This window comes from Cotesia glomerata, linkage group LG7 (assembly GCF_020080835.1).
Source record: "Cotesia glomerata isolate CgM1 linkage group LG7, MPM_Cglom_v2.3, whole genome shotgun sequence".
Lineage (NCBI taxonomy): Eukaryota > Metazoa > Arthropoda > Insecta > Hymenoptera > Braconidae > Cotesia > Cotesia glomerata.
The window spans coordinates 13,125,678-13,139,946 of NC_058164.1; the positions used below are offsets into that span (position 1 = coordinate 13,125,678).

Genomic DNA, 14,269 nt, shown 5'->3' on the forward strand with positions numbered 1-14,269 from the left:
TATATATATATATATATATATATATATATATACTGGCTGTTACCCACCCGCTATGATGGGCATTTATCAAATTGTATTTAAACTTGAAATTTGATTGGAGTATTCTATTGACTCACAGAGATTCAAAATTTCATCGAATTGGCATTTACCTTTCATCCATGTGATCATTCTAGCTAATATTTATTGTAACTTTCAATGTGCAATCAATATAACATTCCCGTGACTTTCTTCAAAAAATGAATAATAATTGACACGAAGAAAAAAATTTGAAATGAACATTGAAAACTTCAGTTAAAGTTATTGTAGGTCTCATAAGTGAAGTTGAAATCCGCCTAGCTCAAAGTGCAGCGAATTTTGCTGTTACTTAAAATTTCCTCCGTAATAAGAACAATTCATCGGTTAGTAATCAGCAAAAATAAAATGTATGTTAATCTCTTAGCCTCTTGACTGAGTAGCTACATTAGGGTGCTTCAAAAATACTTTTTAATTTTTTTTTTTAACTCTTACCCTCTCAAATGTTTCTATTTGATATAAAAAAAATTCTCACCAAACATATAGAGTTCTATAGCTCAACTCTAAAGGGTCGCTATTTCTATTTTAGTTTCCCATTTAATTAACATGGGAAAAATTCTTTTTTATTTTAAATTGAATTTACACATAATTTACGTAATATTTTACAAAAAACAATTTTATATTCTTAAAGTAGAGTCTTTGAGCTTTATAAAACTCTAAGACAAAGTATGATTATCGCTATAAAAAGACTAGATACAGCGATTTAAAAATGACTAAATTTCGAAATTTAAAGAAATAGTTGGCAAATAGGGTCATTCCATGTCAAATTGACAAATAGTTGGAATCGATCTCTTTCGATTTGAACAAATTTTGGTCAGAAGTTTTCGTTTATCATAAAACGAAGTTCTGCCAAAAGAAAAACAATAAAAAAGTTTTATTCAAAAGATATGCAAATTCAAAATTTCGCAATTTTTTCAGTTTTTCAATTTTGTTTTTGTAATATCTCGAACGCTATCGTAAATATAGGAACTGCCTTTCGTTTGTATAAAAGGGGACACTTAGGGTTATTGAAAAAAAAATATTTTGGAAAAAAATTTTCAAAAATGCCAAAATTGTCAAATTTTGAATTTTTGAAAATCGTTAAAAATGACGATCGAAGTTAAAGTTTTAGCTCAATTTTTTTATCGTATAATACATTGTACTCATCTTAAAAGATTCTGAAATTTTTAGGAGGGTGTTTTTTTTTTCAATAATATCAATTTTTGAATTTCAAAATAAAATTTTTTTTTCGTTTTTTGCTTTTAAATAAGGTAAAGTTATGCAGATACATGGTGTTCGGTGAACAAGGCCCAGTAGCGATTAACTCGCTCCTGGGGGACTCCCAAATTCAAGAGACGCACCTGTCCACCGCTAGTTCCCGCAAAAATCGAACCGCCAATAGAAAATCAGCCTCTCGATCACGTCATGAATCGACCGCTTTATTGGCTGATCGCTCCCACTAGACATGCGCAATAGCCTTCTTCCCCAACTCAACGAGGAAGAAGACGAACTATTGTTATTATCTTTCGCTTCTACGCTTTCGCTGCATCAAGTCGCCATTAGTATTTCTTTACTTTCGCTTTTTGTTAATAAACCGCATTTCGCTTATTTTATAATTTAAATTGCTTAAATTAACCGCTAATAATTCGCTTTAATTTGTTATAGGTAAATTGTGTTAACAGTGCATTTATTTCACCGCTTTTTCAGTGCCGGCAAAGTGTTCAACCACGTGTCAACCGGCTTCGCTTTTGCAAACCACGCTGTAATTTACAAATCCGCTTTTATCTTAACAATCCGCTATTAAAAATATTAAATATTGAGTGTAATTAATGTAAATAAATTACTAGTGTTATTTTTGATAATAACACCGGCACACAAAAAAAAAAAAGTTGTCTGTACTTGGGACGCGCCACATATATTCCCATGTAATTTGACCCGCTGAACCCGAATTTGAGGTCCGTTTGGCCCCTACACCCTAGGATTTTGAGAAAACTGTAAAAAACCGAAAAAAAACGGGAAAATTGGGGGTTTTGGTGATTGAAAAATTTTTTTAGATTCTAACTATGCATGATTTTCATGTATTTCGATCTGCTTTATACTTATCTGAAGTGTACTCAGACCAGCAGCCATTAAAAGTCTAAGTAAATCCCGAAAAACCCATGAAAATTGCGAAAAAAACAAAAATTCCCAATATTGTGATAAAAAAATGTATTGAGCTGAATATATGATGATTTTCATGTATGTTTGTTGGCGACATATAAATCTCCAACTTTTATAACTCAGGCGTCGCGAAAACATCAAACAAATGTGCAAAAACCCCGAAAATTGGAAAAAAAATCAAATGTAATATAATAAAAATCGAGTTATTATTCAAAATAAATAAAAAAAATCATATCATTCGATCTGTGGTGCATAAAAAAAGTATTTCGTCTTAAGACTTAAAAAAATTAATTTTTCGGAAAATATCATCAAAACCCTTTGGATTTGAATTTTAATTCGTTCTCCGCTTATATCTCACCCTTTTATCTTCAAACGTCCTGCATAAAGGGTTTCTCTTTCGTTTCCTCTCTTCTTCGGGTAAATCTCTCTTCAGAGTCCAACAATGATCTACCATCATATTGACATCCACTCATGTTTTGATGGAATGTTTCTTCTCTTTCTTCACTGAAATTACCAAGATTTTCAGGAAAGTGTGAAAAGATGAGATTGTAAATAGTGCAATTTTGTATTCACATTCCCTAAAAATTTCGAGATACTTCCTTAAAACTTCCCCAAGCTGCTCTCTCAATCTTGTGCATCTCATACTCAAGATTAGCATCCTGGAATTGAGTCCGAATTTGGGGTACATAAAAATTCCTTCTTTCAATTTATTGTCACTTATAGCTGGAAATTTTTCGTCCAAGTACTTAACACAGTTGCCATTTTTATCGAGAGCTTTGACAAAATGCTTCATAAGGTCAAGCTTGATATAAAGTGGTGGCAGCAAGTACTTGTAAGGATTAATGAGAGATTCTCGCATAACGTTGTGAGAACCATGATTCAAATTCTTTCTTGTTGGCCGTTCTTTTCTACTGTAGGGAATTTTCCGATCGTGACTATCCTACAAACATACAAGAAGGGATATATTGTGAACCAGATTGTTGGCTTAACTAGTGTAGCAATTTTCAGATCACCACAAACTTTTCAATGATTTTTGGTCAAATGAGCTACTGGAGTCGGTGCTTTGAGACTTCGCTTAGACAAAGCAATGAAAAACTTTCACTCCTCGTCCTGAAAGTGTTCGGCTTTAACTCATCAATCAAACTTCTTACATCTGAACAGTCCACTAATGAATTTTCGCCGTTTTAAAAATGTTATCAGATTTTTTCCCTATCACGATAAAAATAAGCTGTTGTATTTTTAGTTAATAAATTTTTTTTCTTTAAGCTGATGTTTCAGGGTTTTCACTTCTAGGAACTTTTTGGGCTCAGAATCGATTTCTTGCTTAAATGCTTGTGCCTGTAACCAGGGCACCTCCACGTGGTGACGGCGGGCAACAGGACCGTCTGGCATAGTCCCTGGGTTAACGGCTTGAATGCCGTCATGGCAGGCACAAGTAATAAGTGTTTTACGATGCAGGGACCCGGAATCCCAGTATCGGCGTCTGGTCAGAGTGAGAAAGCAGGCTCGCAGGCGTCGTCATCAAGTGACTGCAGCTCTTCATTAGTGGGTGACTTGGCTTCTGAAGCGTTTAATATGACAAGAAGTGTCTCTCACATATGTAACAAAAACTCCAATTGCTTCTGTTACATATGTGGAGAATTTGAAGTAACGAAAAGTCGTAGATCTTTTTCAAACAAATTGAAAAATGTCTACGAAACCTGCTTCGGTATCCAGATTACGAACTGGGAAGCAACTTGGGTACCACATTCACTTTGCAATCGGTGTCACACGATGCTTACTCGTTGGGAGCAGACGAAAAGTAAACAGTGCTTGAAATTTTCAAAACCTGTGATTTGGTCTGCACCAACGAGTCAAAAAAACTGCTATTTTTGCACGACGGAAGTTTCAGGTTTTTCTTCGACAACCAAACATAAAATTCAATATGCCAACGTAACATCAGTTGTGCCAGCAGAAAAAGTTTTGAATGTCGAAGAACCTGCAGCTCCTGAACCAGTGAATGAACATGAAGAGATGGAAGTTGAAGATAACTTTGAAGAAATCGATCCTGAACCCGAAGAGATCCATTCTGAGGATGAAGAATACATCCCGAGTGGTGTTCCTAGAAGTAAAGACCCTGAAGTCTTCGATCAACTTGAATTGAATGACCTTGTACGAGACTTAGGACTATCTAAGGTAAAAGCTGAACATTTAGCCTCAGCTTTAAGGAAAAAAAATTTATTAGCTAAAAATACAACAGCTTATTTTTATCGTGATAGGGAAAAAGAGTTCCGGAAGTATTTTACAAAAGACAGCGAAAATTCATTTGTGTACTGTTCAGATGTAAAAGGACTGATCGATGAGTTGAAGCCAAACACTTACAAAGACGAAGAATGGAGGCTTTTTATTGACTCCTCTAGGCGAAGTCTTAAAGCTGTGCTTCTTCATAATGGAAACTTATTGGCACCGATTCCAGTAGCTCATTCGACTAAACTAAAGGAGACTTATGACAATTTACAGGTTGTATTAGATAAAATAAACTATTCAGAACATCAATGGAAGGTTTGTGGTGATCTGAAAATTGCAACAATATTGCTAGGCCAACAATCAGGGTTCACAAAGTACCCCTGCTTCTTATGTTTGTGGGATAGCCGAGACCGAAAGAATCATTACATTCAAAAAGAATGGCCAACAAGAACAAATTTGAATCCTGGTTCTCACAATGTTACGCGACAATCTCTAATTGATCCTTCCAAGTACTTGCTGCCCCCACTTCATATCAAGCTTGGCCTTATGAAGCAATTTGTAAAAGCTCTGGATAAAGATGGAAACTGTTTTAAGTACTTGGGCGAAAAATTTCCAGCTATAAGTGACGCTAAATTAAAAGAAGGAATTTTTGATGGACCCCAAATTCGGACTCTATTCCAGGATGCTAATCTTGAATATGAGATGAACGAGATTGAGAGAGCAGCTTGGGGAAGTTTTAAGGAAGTATCACAGCAATTTTTAGGGAATACGAAAAGTGATAACTACGCAACTTTAGTTGACGAGTTGTTATACAACTATAATACTTTAGGTTGCTTAATGAATACAAAATTGCACTATTTACATTCTCATCTTTCACACTTTCCTGAAAATCTTGGTGATTTTAGTGAAGAGCAAGGTGAGAGATTCCATCAAGACATTAGTGTGATGGAAAAACGATATCAAGGAACGTGGGATGTAAATATGATGGCAGATCATTGTTGGACTCTGAAGAGAGATTTACCCGAAGAAGAGAGGAAACGAAAGAGAAACCCTTTATGCAGGACGTTTGAAGATAAAAGGGTGAGATATAAGCGGAGAACGAATTAAAATTCAAATCCAAAGGGTTTTGATGATATTTTCGAAAAAATTAATTTTTAAGTCTTAGGACGAAATATTTTTTATGCACCACAGATCGAATGATATGATTTTTTATTTATTTTGAATAATAACTCGATTTTTATTATATTACATTTGATTTTTTCCAATTTTCGGGGTTTTGCACATTTGTTTGATGTTTTCGAGACGTCTGAGTTATAAAAGTTGGAGATTTATATGTCGTCGATAAACCTACATGAAAATCATCATATATTTAGCTCAATACATTTTTTTATCACAATATTGGGAATTTTTGTTTTTTCGCAATTTTCATGGGTTTTCGGGATTTACTTAGACTTTTAATGGCTGCTGGTCTGAGTACACTTCAGATAAGTATAAAAGCAGATCGAAATACATGAAAATCATGCATAGTTAGAATCTAAAAATTTTTCAATCACCAAAACCCCAATTTTCCGTTTTTTCGGTTTTTTACAGTTTTCTCAAAATCCTAGGGTGTAGGGGCCAAACGGACCTCAAATTCGGGTTCAGCGGGTCAAATTACATGGGAATATATGTGGCGCGTCCCAAGTACAGACAACTTTTTTTTTTTTGTGTGCCGGTGTAATTTACGCGTTTTAATTGAGATATCCAACCCTAAACCTGATCCCCGCTTTTCCGCTCTTTCTGTAATTATTCATTGGTCCCTCGAGCCGGATCAGGCTGGCTCTATCTCAATTAAATTAATTTATTATTCCGCTTAAAAATTGTGCTGTGTTAAGTGAAGTGTAATACCGCTAGGAAAGGTCGAGTGTCAGGAGCATCGCAGAGCACATCGGGTGCTGCTCCTGGTAGTCATTCGTACACCGGTACGCTGAACTTCCCGCTTTAATTGACTGAAAACTCGATCTCGGTCCTACATTAAACACCGCAATGCAGTTTGAAACTGCTATTGCTATGCAAAAGCAGTACCTAGATGCTTTGTATGCCATGGTGGATCGCTTAACTAATGAGGAGCTTAACTCGCTTACGATCACCGCTATTGAGTCAGTGGCAACACAAAGCTCCAAGATTTGGCTGGACATCACTAACTTGAACTCGCTGATCTTTGAGACGTACCCGGAAGTACTTGAACACGAGTACCACGTCGGGAATCATTATACTAACGCTCACGCCACCTATGCAATCTTGGAGACCCGCATAGCCACCCGCAAAGACGTCATTCAGCAGGAGATTGATGCCAGAGAAGCCGCACAAACGCAACAAAACCTGGCTATGCACAGCACCGCCTTCATGGGAGGCTCATCGGGTACTGGACTCCCAAAAATTAAGCTCCAGAGCTTCTCTGGAGACTTTAAGCGCTGGGGATCATTTAGTCAGCTCTTCTCTGATATTGTTATTGACAATGCACTTCTGAAAAACAGCCAGAAGATGCATTATTTGAAGACATTCACCAAAGATGAAGCACACCAGCTTATTGGAAACATGTCATCCACTGATGAGTCATTTGAGCCCGCATGGAACCTTTTGAAAAGCCGCTATTCCAATCCTCGCCGCGTTGTATCATCACATCTTGAAGACCTGCTGGTTGGTGAGTCTGTTCCCGCTAGATCAGCCGCTAAATTGGATTCCTTGTTACTATCCAACCAAAAGGCTCTGGATTCCATCAAGGCACATGGAGTTCCAGTAGATCACTGGGACCTCATAATCATACACCTGACGCTACGCCGCTTGCCGCCCGCCGTTAGAGAAGATTGGGAGACCAGCCTGGGTCTTACTGATAACATGCCGACTTACGTTCAGCTCCACGAGTTTCTCAAGTCCAAAGTCAGGGCTTGGGAGAACTTGGAACCCGCTTCGGAACCCAAGAAGCAATCTGAAGGTCATAAATCCGGAGGCTCACGCAGTAATAAACCTCAGAAGACAACATCCTCTTACACCGCTACTCAATACAAAGCAAAGCCCAGAAGAAATTGCCCGCTGTGCCCTGAGGAACATTACATGTTGTTCTGTCCAATCTTTAAAGCCGCTACTTTGGAGGAACGAATCGACATAGTCGAAAAATACCGCCTGTGCTACAATTGCTTGGGCCCGCATCGCGTCGCTGATTGTAAGACCGCTCAAGGATGCAGGAAGTGCAGTCAACGTCATCATACTTCCATCCATCGAGATACACCGCCTAAATCTGCACCACAGACACTTGCAGACAACGCACAAGATCCGCTTTCCGCTCAAGTATTGCTAGCTACCGCTTTAGTCCAGGTCCGCCCACATCATGGTAATCCAATCACCGCCAGAGTGTTGATTGATCAAGGTTCAGAGCTCTCATTTATGAGACAGTCGCTCTTCAAGAAGCTTGGATAACCGCTACAGCGTGATATGGTCATGCTCAAGGGCATTGGCAATGTCTCCGCAGGAAGCTCACTAGGTGTGAGCACAATTGAGCTTCGTTCGCTGTGTACGACCGCATCAATGCATGTCAGCATGCATATTCTACCAACACTGACGGTAGATCTTCCATCGTTCGTGATCGCTGATCCAAAATGGCCGCATCTTGAGAATCTCAAGCTCGCTGACCCGCAGTATCTACAGCCACGCCCTGTAGATATTATTCTAGGTGCATCACCAGCCGCACAGATTATGAACGCAGAGATTCAACGAGGACCTCGCAATGCTCCTACTGCACAATCCACCACGCTTGGTTGGATTGTCTATGGAGCTGTCACCGCTAAACACGCTTCAACATCACACGCAGCACTACATGCGTCAGTAGATACTGAATTACGAGACGCTATCGCTAAGTTTTGGGAACAGGAAGAAGTTCCATCAGGAAATTCACCGCTAAACACCGCTGAAGAAGACGAATGTGAAATTCACTTTCGTCAAACGCATTATCGACAGCCTGATGGATGCTACGTAGTGAGATTACCGCTTAAGGCCCTTGAGAGTCAACTTGGCGACTCTATCAACGCAGCTATGGGGTCACTCCGCAGATTAATAACTCGCTTGTCGCGAGAAAGAGAATATTCTGACATGTATCGTGCATTCATGGCAGAATACATTCAACTAGGACACATGGTACGAGTACCAGTCAACCAATTGCCCGCAAACGCTTACTTCTTGCCTCACCATGGGGTATTGAAACTTGATAGTGCCACTACGAAGCTCCGCACAGTGTTCAATGGTTCCTGTGCAACATCTACAGGAATTTCATTGAACGACATTCTCCACGCAGGACCCAAAACGCAAATTGACATTTTTGATGTGATGTTGAGAATCCGTTGCAGCAGGATTCTATTCGCTACTGACATCACCAAGATGTTCAGACAGATTGAGGTCGACTCGCTTGATTGGCCGCTTCAGTGCATTCTCTGGATAGATGAGAATGACTTAATAGACGCTTACTGTCTCAAGACAGTCACATACGGAACCGCTAGTGCACCTTTTGACGCTGCACGTGTGCTTATCCAACTAGTAAAGGATGAAGGACACCGCTTTCCGCTAGCTGTTGCTCCAATGTTGAAAACACGCTACGTAGATGACATCTACGGTGGAGCAGACAACGAAGAAGACGCTATCAAGGCTGCAGTACAAACAAAAGCTCTGTGTGCAGCAGGCTGCTTCCCGCTTGCCAAATGGGCTAGCAATAGCCCACGGTTACTCGCTGAAGTCGCTCCAGAAAAGCAGCTGGATACACCGCTTAAAGAAATCAGTGATGGACCAGTAAAAGTCCTGGGCATGTACTGGAATTCACGCACTGACGATCTCCAGTTCAAGTACACGCTACCGCCAGAGACGCCTAAGACAAAGAGAGCTATTTTGTCTGAAATCGCTAAACTGTATGACCCGCTAGGACTTCTCGCACCAATGGTCGTCAAAGCCAAGATCTTTATGCAAGATCTGTGGCTAGATAGAGTGTCATGGGATGAACAATTGTCACCATCACTCATTCACAAATGGACTGGATACCGCGAGGATCTTCGAAACATCGAATCCATCCGCATTCCACGCTGGAATAATATAGCACCTGGAGCAACTATGGAATTGCACGGGTTCTCAGACGCTTCGCAAAACGCTATGGCTGCCGCTGTTTATTTGAGAGTCACTGACGCTGATGGGAACACAAAGGTCTCACTTTTGTGTTCAAAAACGCAAGTAGCACCGCTGAAGACCATGACGATCCCACGCTTGGAATTATCTGCCGCATGGTTGCTAACACAACTGATACTTCATGTTAAAGAAGTTCAGTCGCTTGAAAATGTCAGGATCAATCTCTGGACTGACTCCGCCGTGACTCTCGCATGGATTAAAAGTCCAGCAATCCGCTGGAAGACATTCGTCCGCAATAGAGTGGGAAAAATCCAAGAAACGCTTCGAGATGTCTCCTGGAAATTTATTCCAGGAAAACAAAACCCCGCTGACTGCGCTTCAAGAGGTATACCTACGCTAAAACTGAAACAACACGCTCTCTGGTGGCATGGACCAACTTGGCTTTATGAACCAGAATCCTCTTGGCCCACTCTGGAGCCTCCAACCGACAACGCAACGCATCGAGAAGAACGCCAAGGTCTGACACTAGTAACTTGGAAAGCAGAAGATTGCCTGCTCCAACAATTACTGTCGCATTACACGCAGCTGTTTCCACTGCTACGGAAGCTTAGCATCTGGCATCGTGCCATCGACCGCTTTAAAAGAGTTCCACAATCTTCGCTGGCCTACCCGCTTACTCCATCAGACCTGGAGCGCGCTAAATTGACCTTGATTAAGTTCACTCAAGGACAATACTTCGCTAGAGAGATTCACACGCTACAAGATGGTGATGGTCTGCCTAAAAATAACAGCATCACTAAGCTGACTCCGTTCATCGACCATCAGGGGGTCCTGAGAGTCGGTGGCCGCTTGAAAAACGCATTGCTGGACCCAGAAGAGAGGCATCCAGCGATTCTACCGCGACAATCACCGCTTACATCAATTTTGATTGATGACTCGCACCGCAAAACGCTTCACGGAGGTACTCAGCTTACGCTCGCTGACTTACGCACGAGTGTCTGGATCATTGGAGGCCGTGTTCCAGTCAGATCATTTATTTTACGCTGCGTTATTTGCACGAGACACCGTGGAGAACGCGCTCAACAGTTGATGGGTCAACTACTCGCCGCACGAGTACAGCCAACTCGAGCCTTCTTGCATACAGGACTCGACTCCGCTGGACCTATCACGCTGAAAACGTTTCAAGGACGTGGAGCAAAAACATACAAAGGCTGGATTGCAGTCTTTGTATGCATGTTCAGTTCAGCTGTACACTTAGAGCTAGTAACTGACTACACCGCTGCCGCTTTCATCGCCGCTTATCGCCGCTTCACTAGTCGCCGAGGTATCTGCCACACGCTATATTCAGACTGTGGAACCAATTTTGTAGGAGCAGATAAAGAGCTGAAACGACTATTCGTTGCAGGATCCCGCACATTACGAGAATTATCAACCTTGATCGCTCAAGATGGCACGAACTGGAAATTCAATCCGCCTGGAGCTCCACATTTTGGAGGAAAATGGGAAGCCGCTGTGAAACCTATCAAATTTCACCTTCGAAGAACAATCGGAGACTCGCTGTTGACGCTTGAGCAATATTCAACGCTACTGGCTCAAATTGAAGCCATATTGAATTCCAGACCGCTCACACCGCTGAATGAAGATCCTGCTGACCTGGCTGTACTGACTCCAGGTCACTTCTTAATCGGACAGTCACTGACCGCCATCCCAGAGCCATCGCTGACAGATTTACAACCTGCTCGGCTCTCGCACTGGGAACAAGTCCAGCAAATGGTTCAACATTTCTGGAAACGCTACTACCAGGACTGCATCCACCGCTACCAGGCCATTTCAAAGTGGCATCATCGACGCAACCAGATCAAGGTGGGTTCAGTTGTACTGATCACCACTGAGGATCTCCCGCCAACCAAGTGGCCATTAGCCAAAGTAATTGCTGTCCATCCAGGTGAAGATGGACAAATCCGCGTAGTAACTGTTAAGACAGTTAACACAGAGCTGGTACGTCCAATTACGAAGCTCTGTGTCCTGCCGCTAACGCAGGAAGTGCCGGCAAAGTGTTCAACCACGTGTCAACTGGCTTCGCTTTTGCAAACCACGCTGTAATTTACAAATCCGCTTTTATCTTAACAATCCGCTATTAAAAATATTAAATATTGAGTGTAATTAATGTAAATAAATTACTAGTGTTATTTTTGATAATAATTTACGCGTTTTAATTGAGATATCCAACCCTAAACCTGATCCCCGCTTTTCCGCTCTTTCTGTAATTATTCACATGGTATTGTAATTTTGAGGATTAAAAGTTAAATACATCACGTGGAAATATCGATTAATGAATTAATTTCACTTTTTTTTTATTTTACATGCGTTGACGTAGTTCCAGCATGGTATAGTATAGTCAGAGCACTTACTATGGACTAAAAGTTAAAAGCCTCGGCACCCAGACGTTCACACATACAATTACATATTTTAAGTCTAGTGATGTGGCAACGTTGCTCTTGAAAACCGTGAAAGATTTGAATTTCCCGCTTTTTATGCTACACTATTTCAGGGAGCGTTGCGTACGGCGTTGCCGAATCGCTATAAATTGTTCAATGAGCAGGTAAGAAATGGATCGAAAATTATTTCTTTTAATTATTATATCTCGATAACAAAACGGTGAGGTGCTATTTTTATTTTTTTAACTTATTCTTAAAACATTTTTCAACACTCTCCTAATTTTTTTTCCAATTCTGTCGAGAGAATTTTTTAATATAATAAAAAATAGTTGGAGAGACCGGACATTTTACATACTTTAAATGGAACATGACCCTCAAAATCGCCAACTTTGACTTTAAATATCTCGCGATCTAAACGGTCAAAAATGATGAAATTTTAGGAATTTATAAATAAAGCTATTCTGAACCCGTAAAAAAAACATCAGCCGATTCTATCGAAAAGTGATTTCATGCTGGAACTACCTTAAGGATGACTTTGAGATCATGTCCAAAAAATAAAAAAAATTTGAAATTAATTTATTATTCAATATTTCCACGTAACGCATTCAATTTTTAATCCTCAATATCACAATACTATATGTCTACATACTTTAACCTTACTTGAAGGTTGCAAAAAACGAAAAAAAAATTTTTTTTTGAAATTCAAAAATTCATATTTTTGAAAAAAAAACACCCTTCTAAAAATTTCAGAGTCTTTTAAAATGAGTACAATGTATTATTAAAAAAAAATAGAGCTAAAATTTTAACTTCGGTCGTCATTTTTAACAACTTTCAAAAATTTAAAATTTGACATTTTTGAAAATTTTTTTCCAAAATATTTTTTATTTTTTCAATAACCCTAAGTGTCCCCTTTGAAACAAACAAAAGGCCGTTCCTATAACTACGATAGCGTTCGAGATATTACAAAAACAAAATTGAAAAACTGAAAAAATTGCGAAATTTTTAATTTGCATATCTTTTGAAAAAAATTTTTTATTGTTTTTCTTTTGCCAGAACTTCGTTTTATGATAAACGAAAACTTCTGACCAAAATTTGTCCAAATTGAAAGAGATCGATTCCAACTATTTGTCGATCTGACATGGAATGACCCAATTGCCAACTATTTCTTTAAATTTCGAAATTTAGTCATTTTTAAATGGCTGTAACTAGTCTTTTTGTAGCGATAATCATACTTTGTCTTAGAGTTTTGTAAAACTCAAAGACTCTACTTTAAGAATATAAAATCGTTTTTTGTAAAATATTGCGTAAATTATGTGTAAATTCAATTTAAACAAAAAAGAATTTTTCCCATGTTAATTTAATGGGAAACTAAAATAAAAATAACGACCCCTTAGAGTTGAGCTATAGGGCTCATGTTTGGTGAGGATTTTTTTTTACATCAAATAGAAACATTTAAGAGAGTAAAAGTTAAAAAAAAAATTAAAAAGTTTTTTTGAAGCACCCTAAACTACATATAAAGTAAAATTTTGGAAACATTATAATTTATCTAAAATTTTTATTTCCAAACTGTAACTTCTACAGACCCCAAATTTGGTGGGAATCTTCATGTTTGGTGTGAAGTTCACCTAAAAATGAATTTATTCCAATTTCAACCCCAAAAGCGATTGCGGGGGCGCTGACAATGATGAATTCCCGTTTGTAAATATCGCTCTTATAGACTCTAAATTTAGATGGAACTTCTATTTTTGATGTAGAAATAATCTACGAGCGGATTTACGCCAAACCAGCCCCAAACAAGATTGCGGGGGTGGACGATAATAATAAACAATCTTAATTTCTGAACTATTTCTCCTATAAGCTGTAAATTTGGTAGGAATCTTTTGTTTGTCAAGAGGAGATCATCTGAAAACGGATTTCTAAAAATTCTACTTCCGATGGGGATTGCGGGCGTAAGTGTTAAAATCTAAAATTTCAATTTCAAAACTGTTACTGCTGTCGACTCAAAATTTGGTAGGATCTTCGTGTATGATGTCAAGTTCAGCTAAGAATAAAATTATTTGAATTCTATTCCAAAAAGGGATTGCGAGGGCGTTAACAATGAAAATCTCTTATTTCTAAACAATAGTTTCTATGGACTCAAAGTTTTGTTGGAACCTTTTATTTATGTCTGCAATTACTTTATGTGAAACTTTCAATGCTTATTTCAAATTTTTAACTTCCCACTAAGAAAATCGAAGATTTTCAAAAATCGG

The 14,269-nt window shown here is 38.9% G+C and overlaps 2 protein-coding genes across 2 annotated transcripts; both read left to right on the forward strand.

Moving 5' to 3' along the window:
* The first annotated feature begins 6,462 nt into the window (after positions 1–6,462).
* On the forward strand, positions 6,463–7,893 carry LOC123269610. The gene has a single exon (XM_044735444.1). It carries the CDS (start codon positions 6,463–6,465, stop codon positions 7,891–7,893), a length of 1,431 nt encoding a protein of 476 aa, XP_044591379.1.
* A 15-nt stretch (positions 7,894–7,908) lies between these two features.
* LOC123269611 lies at positions 7,909–13,851 on the forward strand. The gene is made up of 2 exons (XM_044735445.1): positions 7,909–11,577; positions 13,735–13,851. The coding sequence occupies exons 1-2, from the start codon at positions 7,909–7,911 to the stop codon at positions 13,849–13,851; spliced, it is 3,786 nt and encodes a 1,261-aa protein (XP_044591380.1).
* The last annotated feature ends 418 nt before the right edge of the window (positions 13,852–14,269 follow it).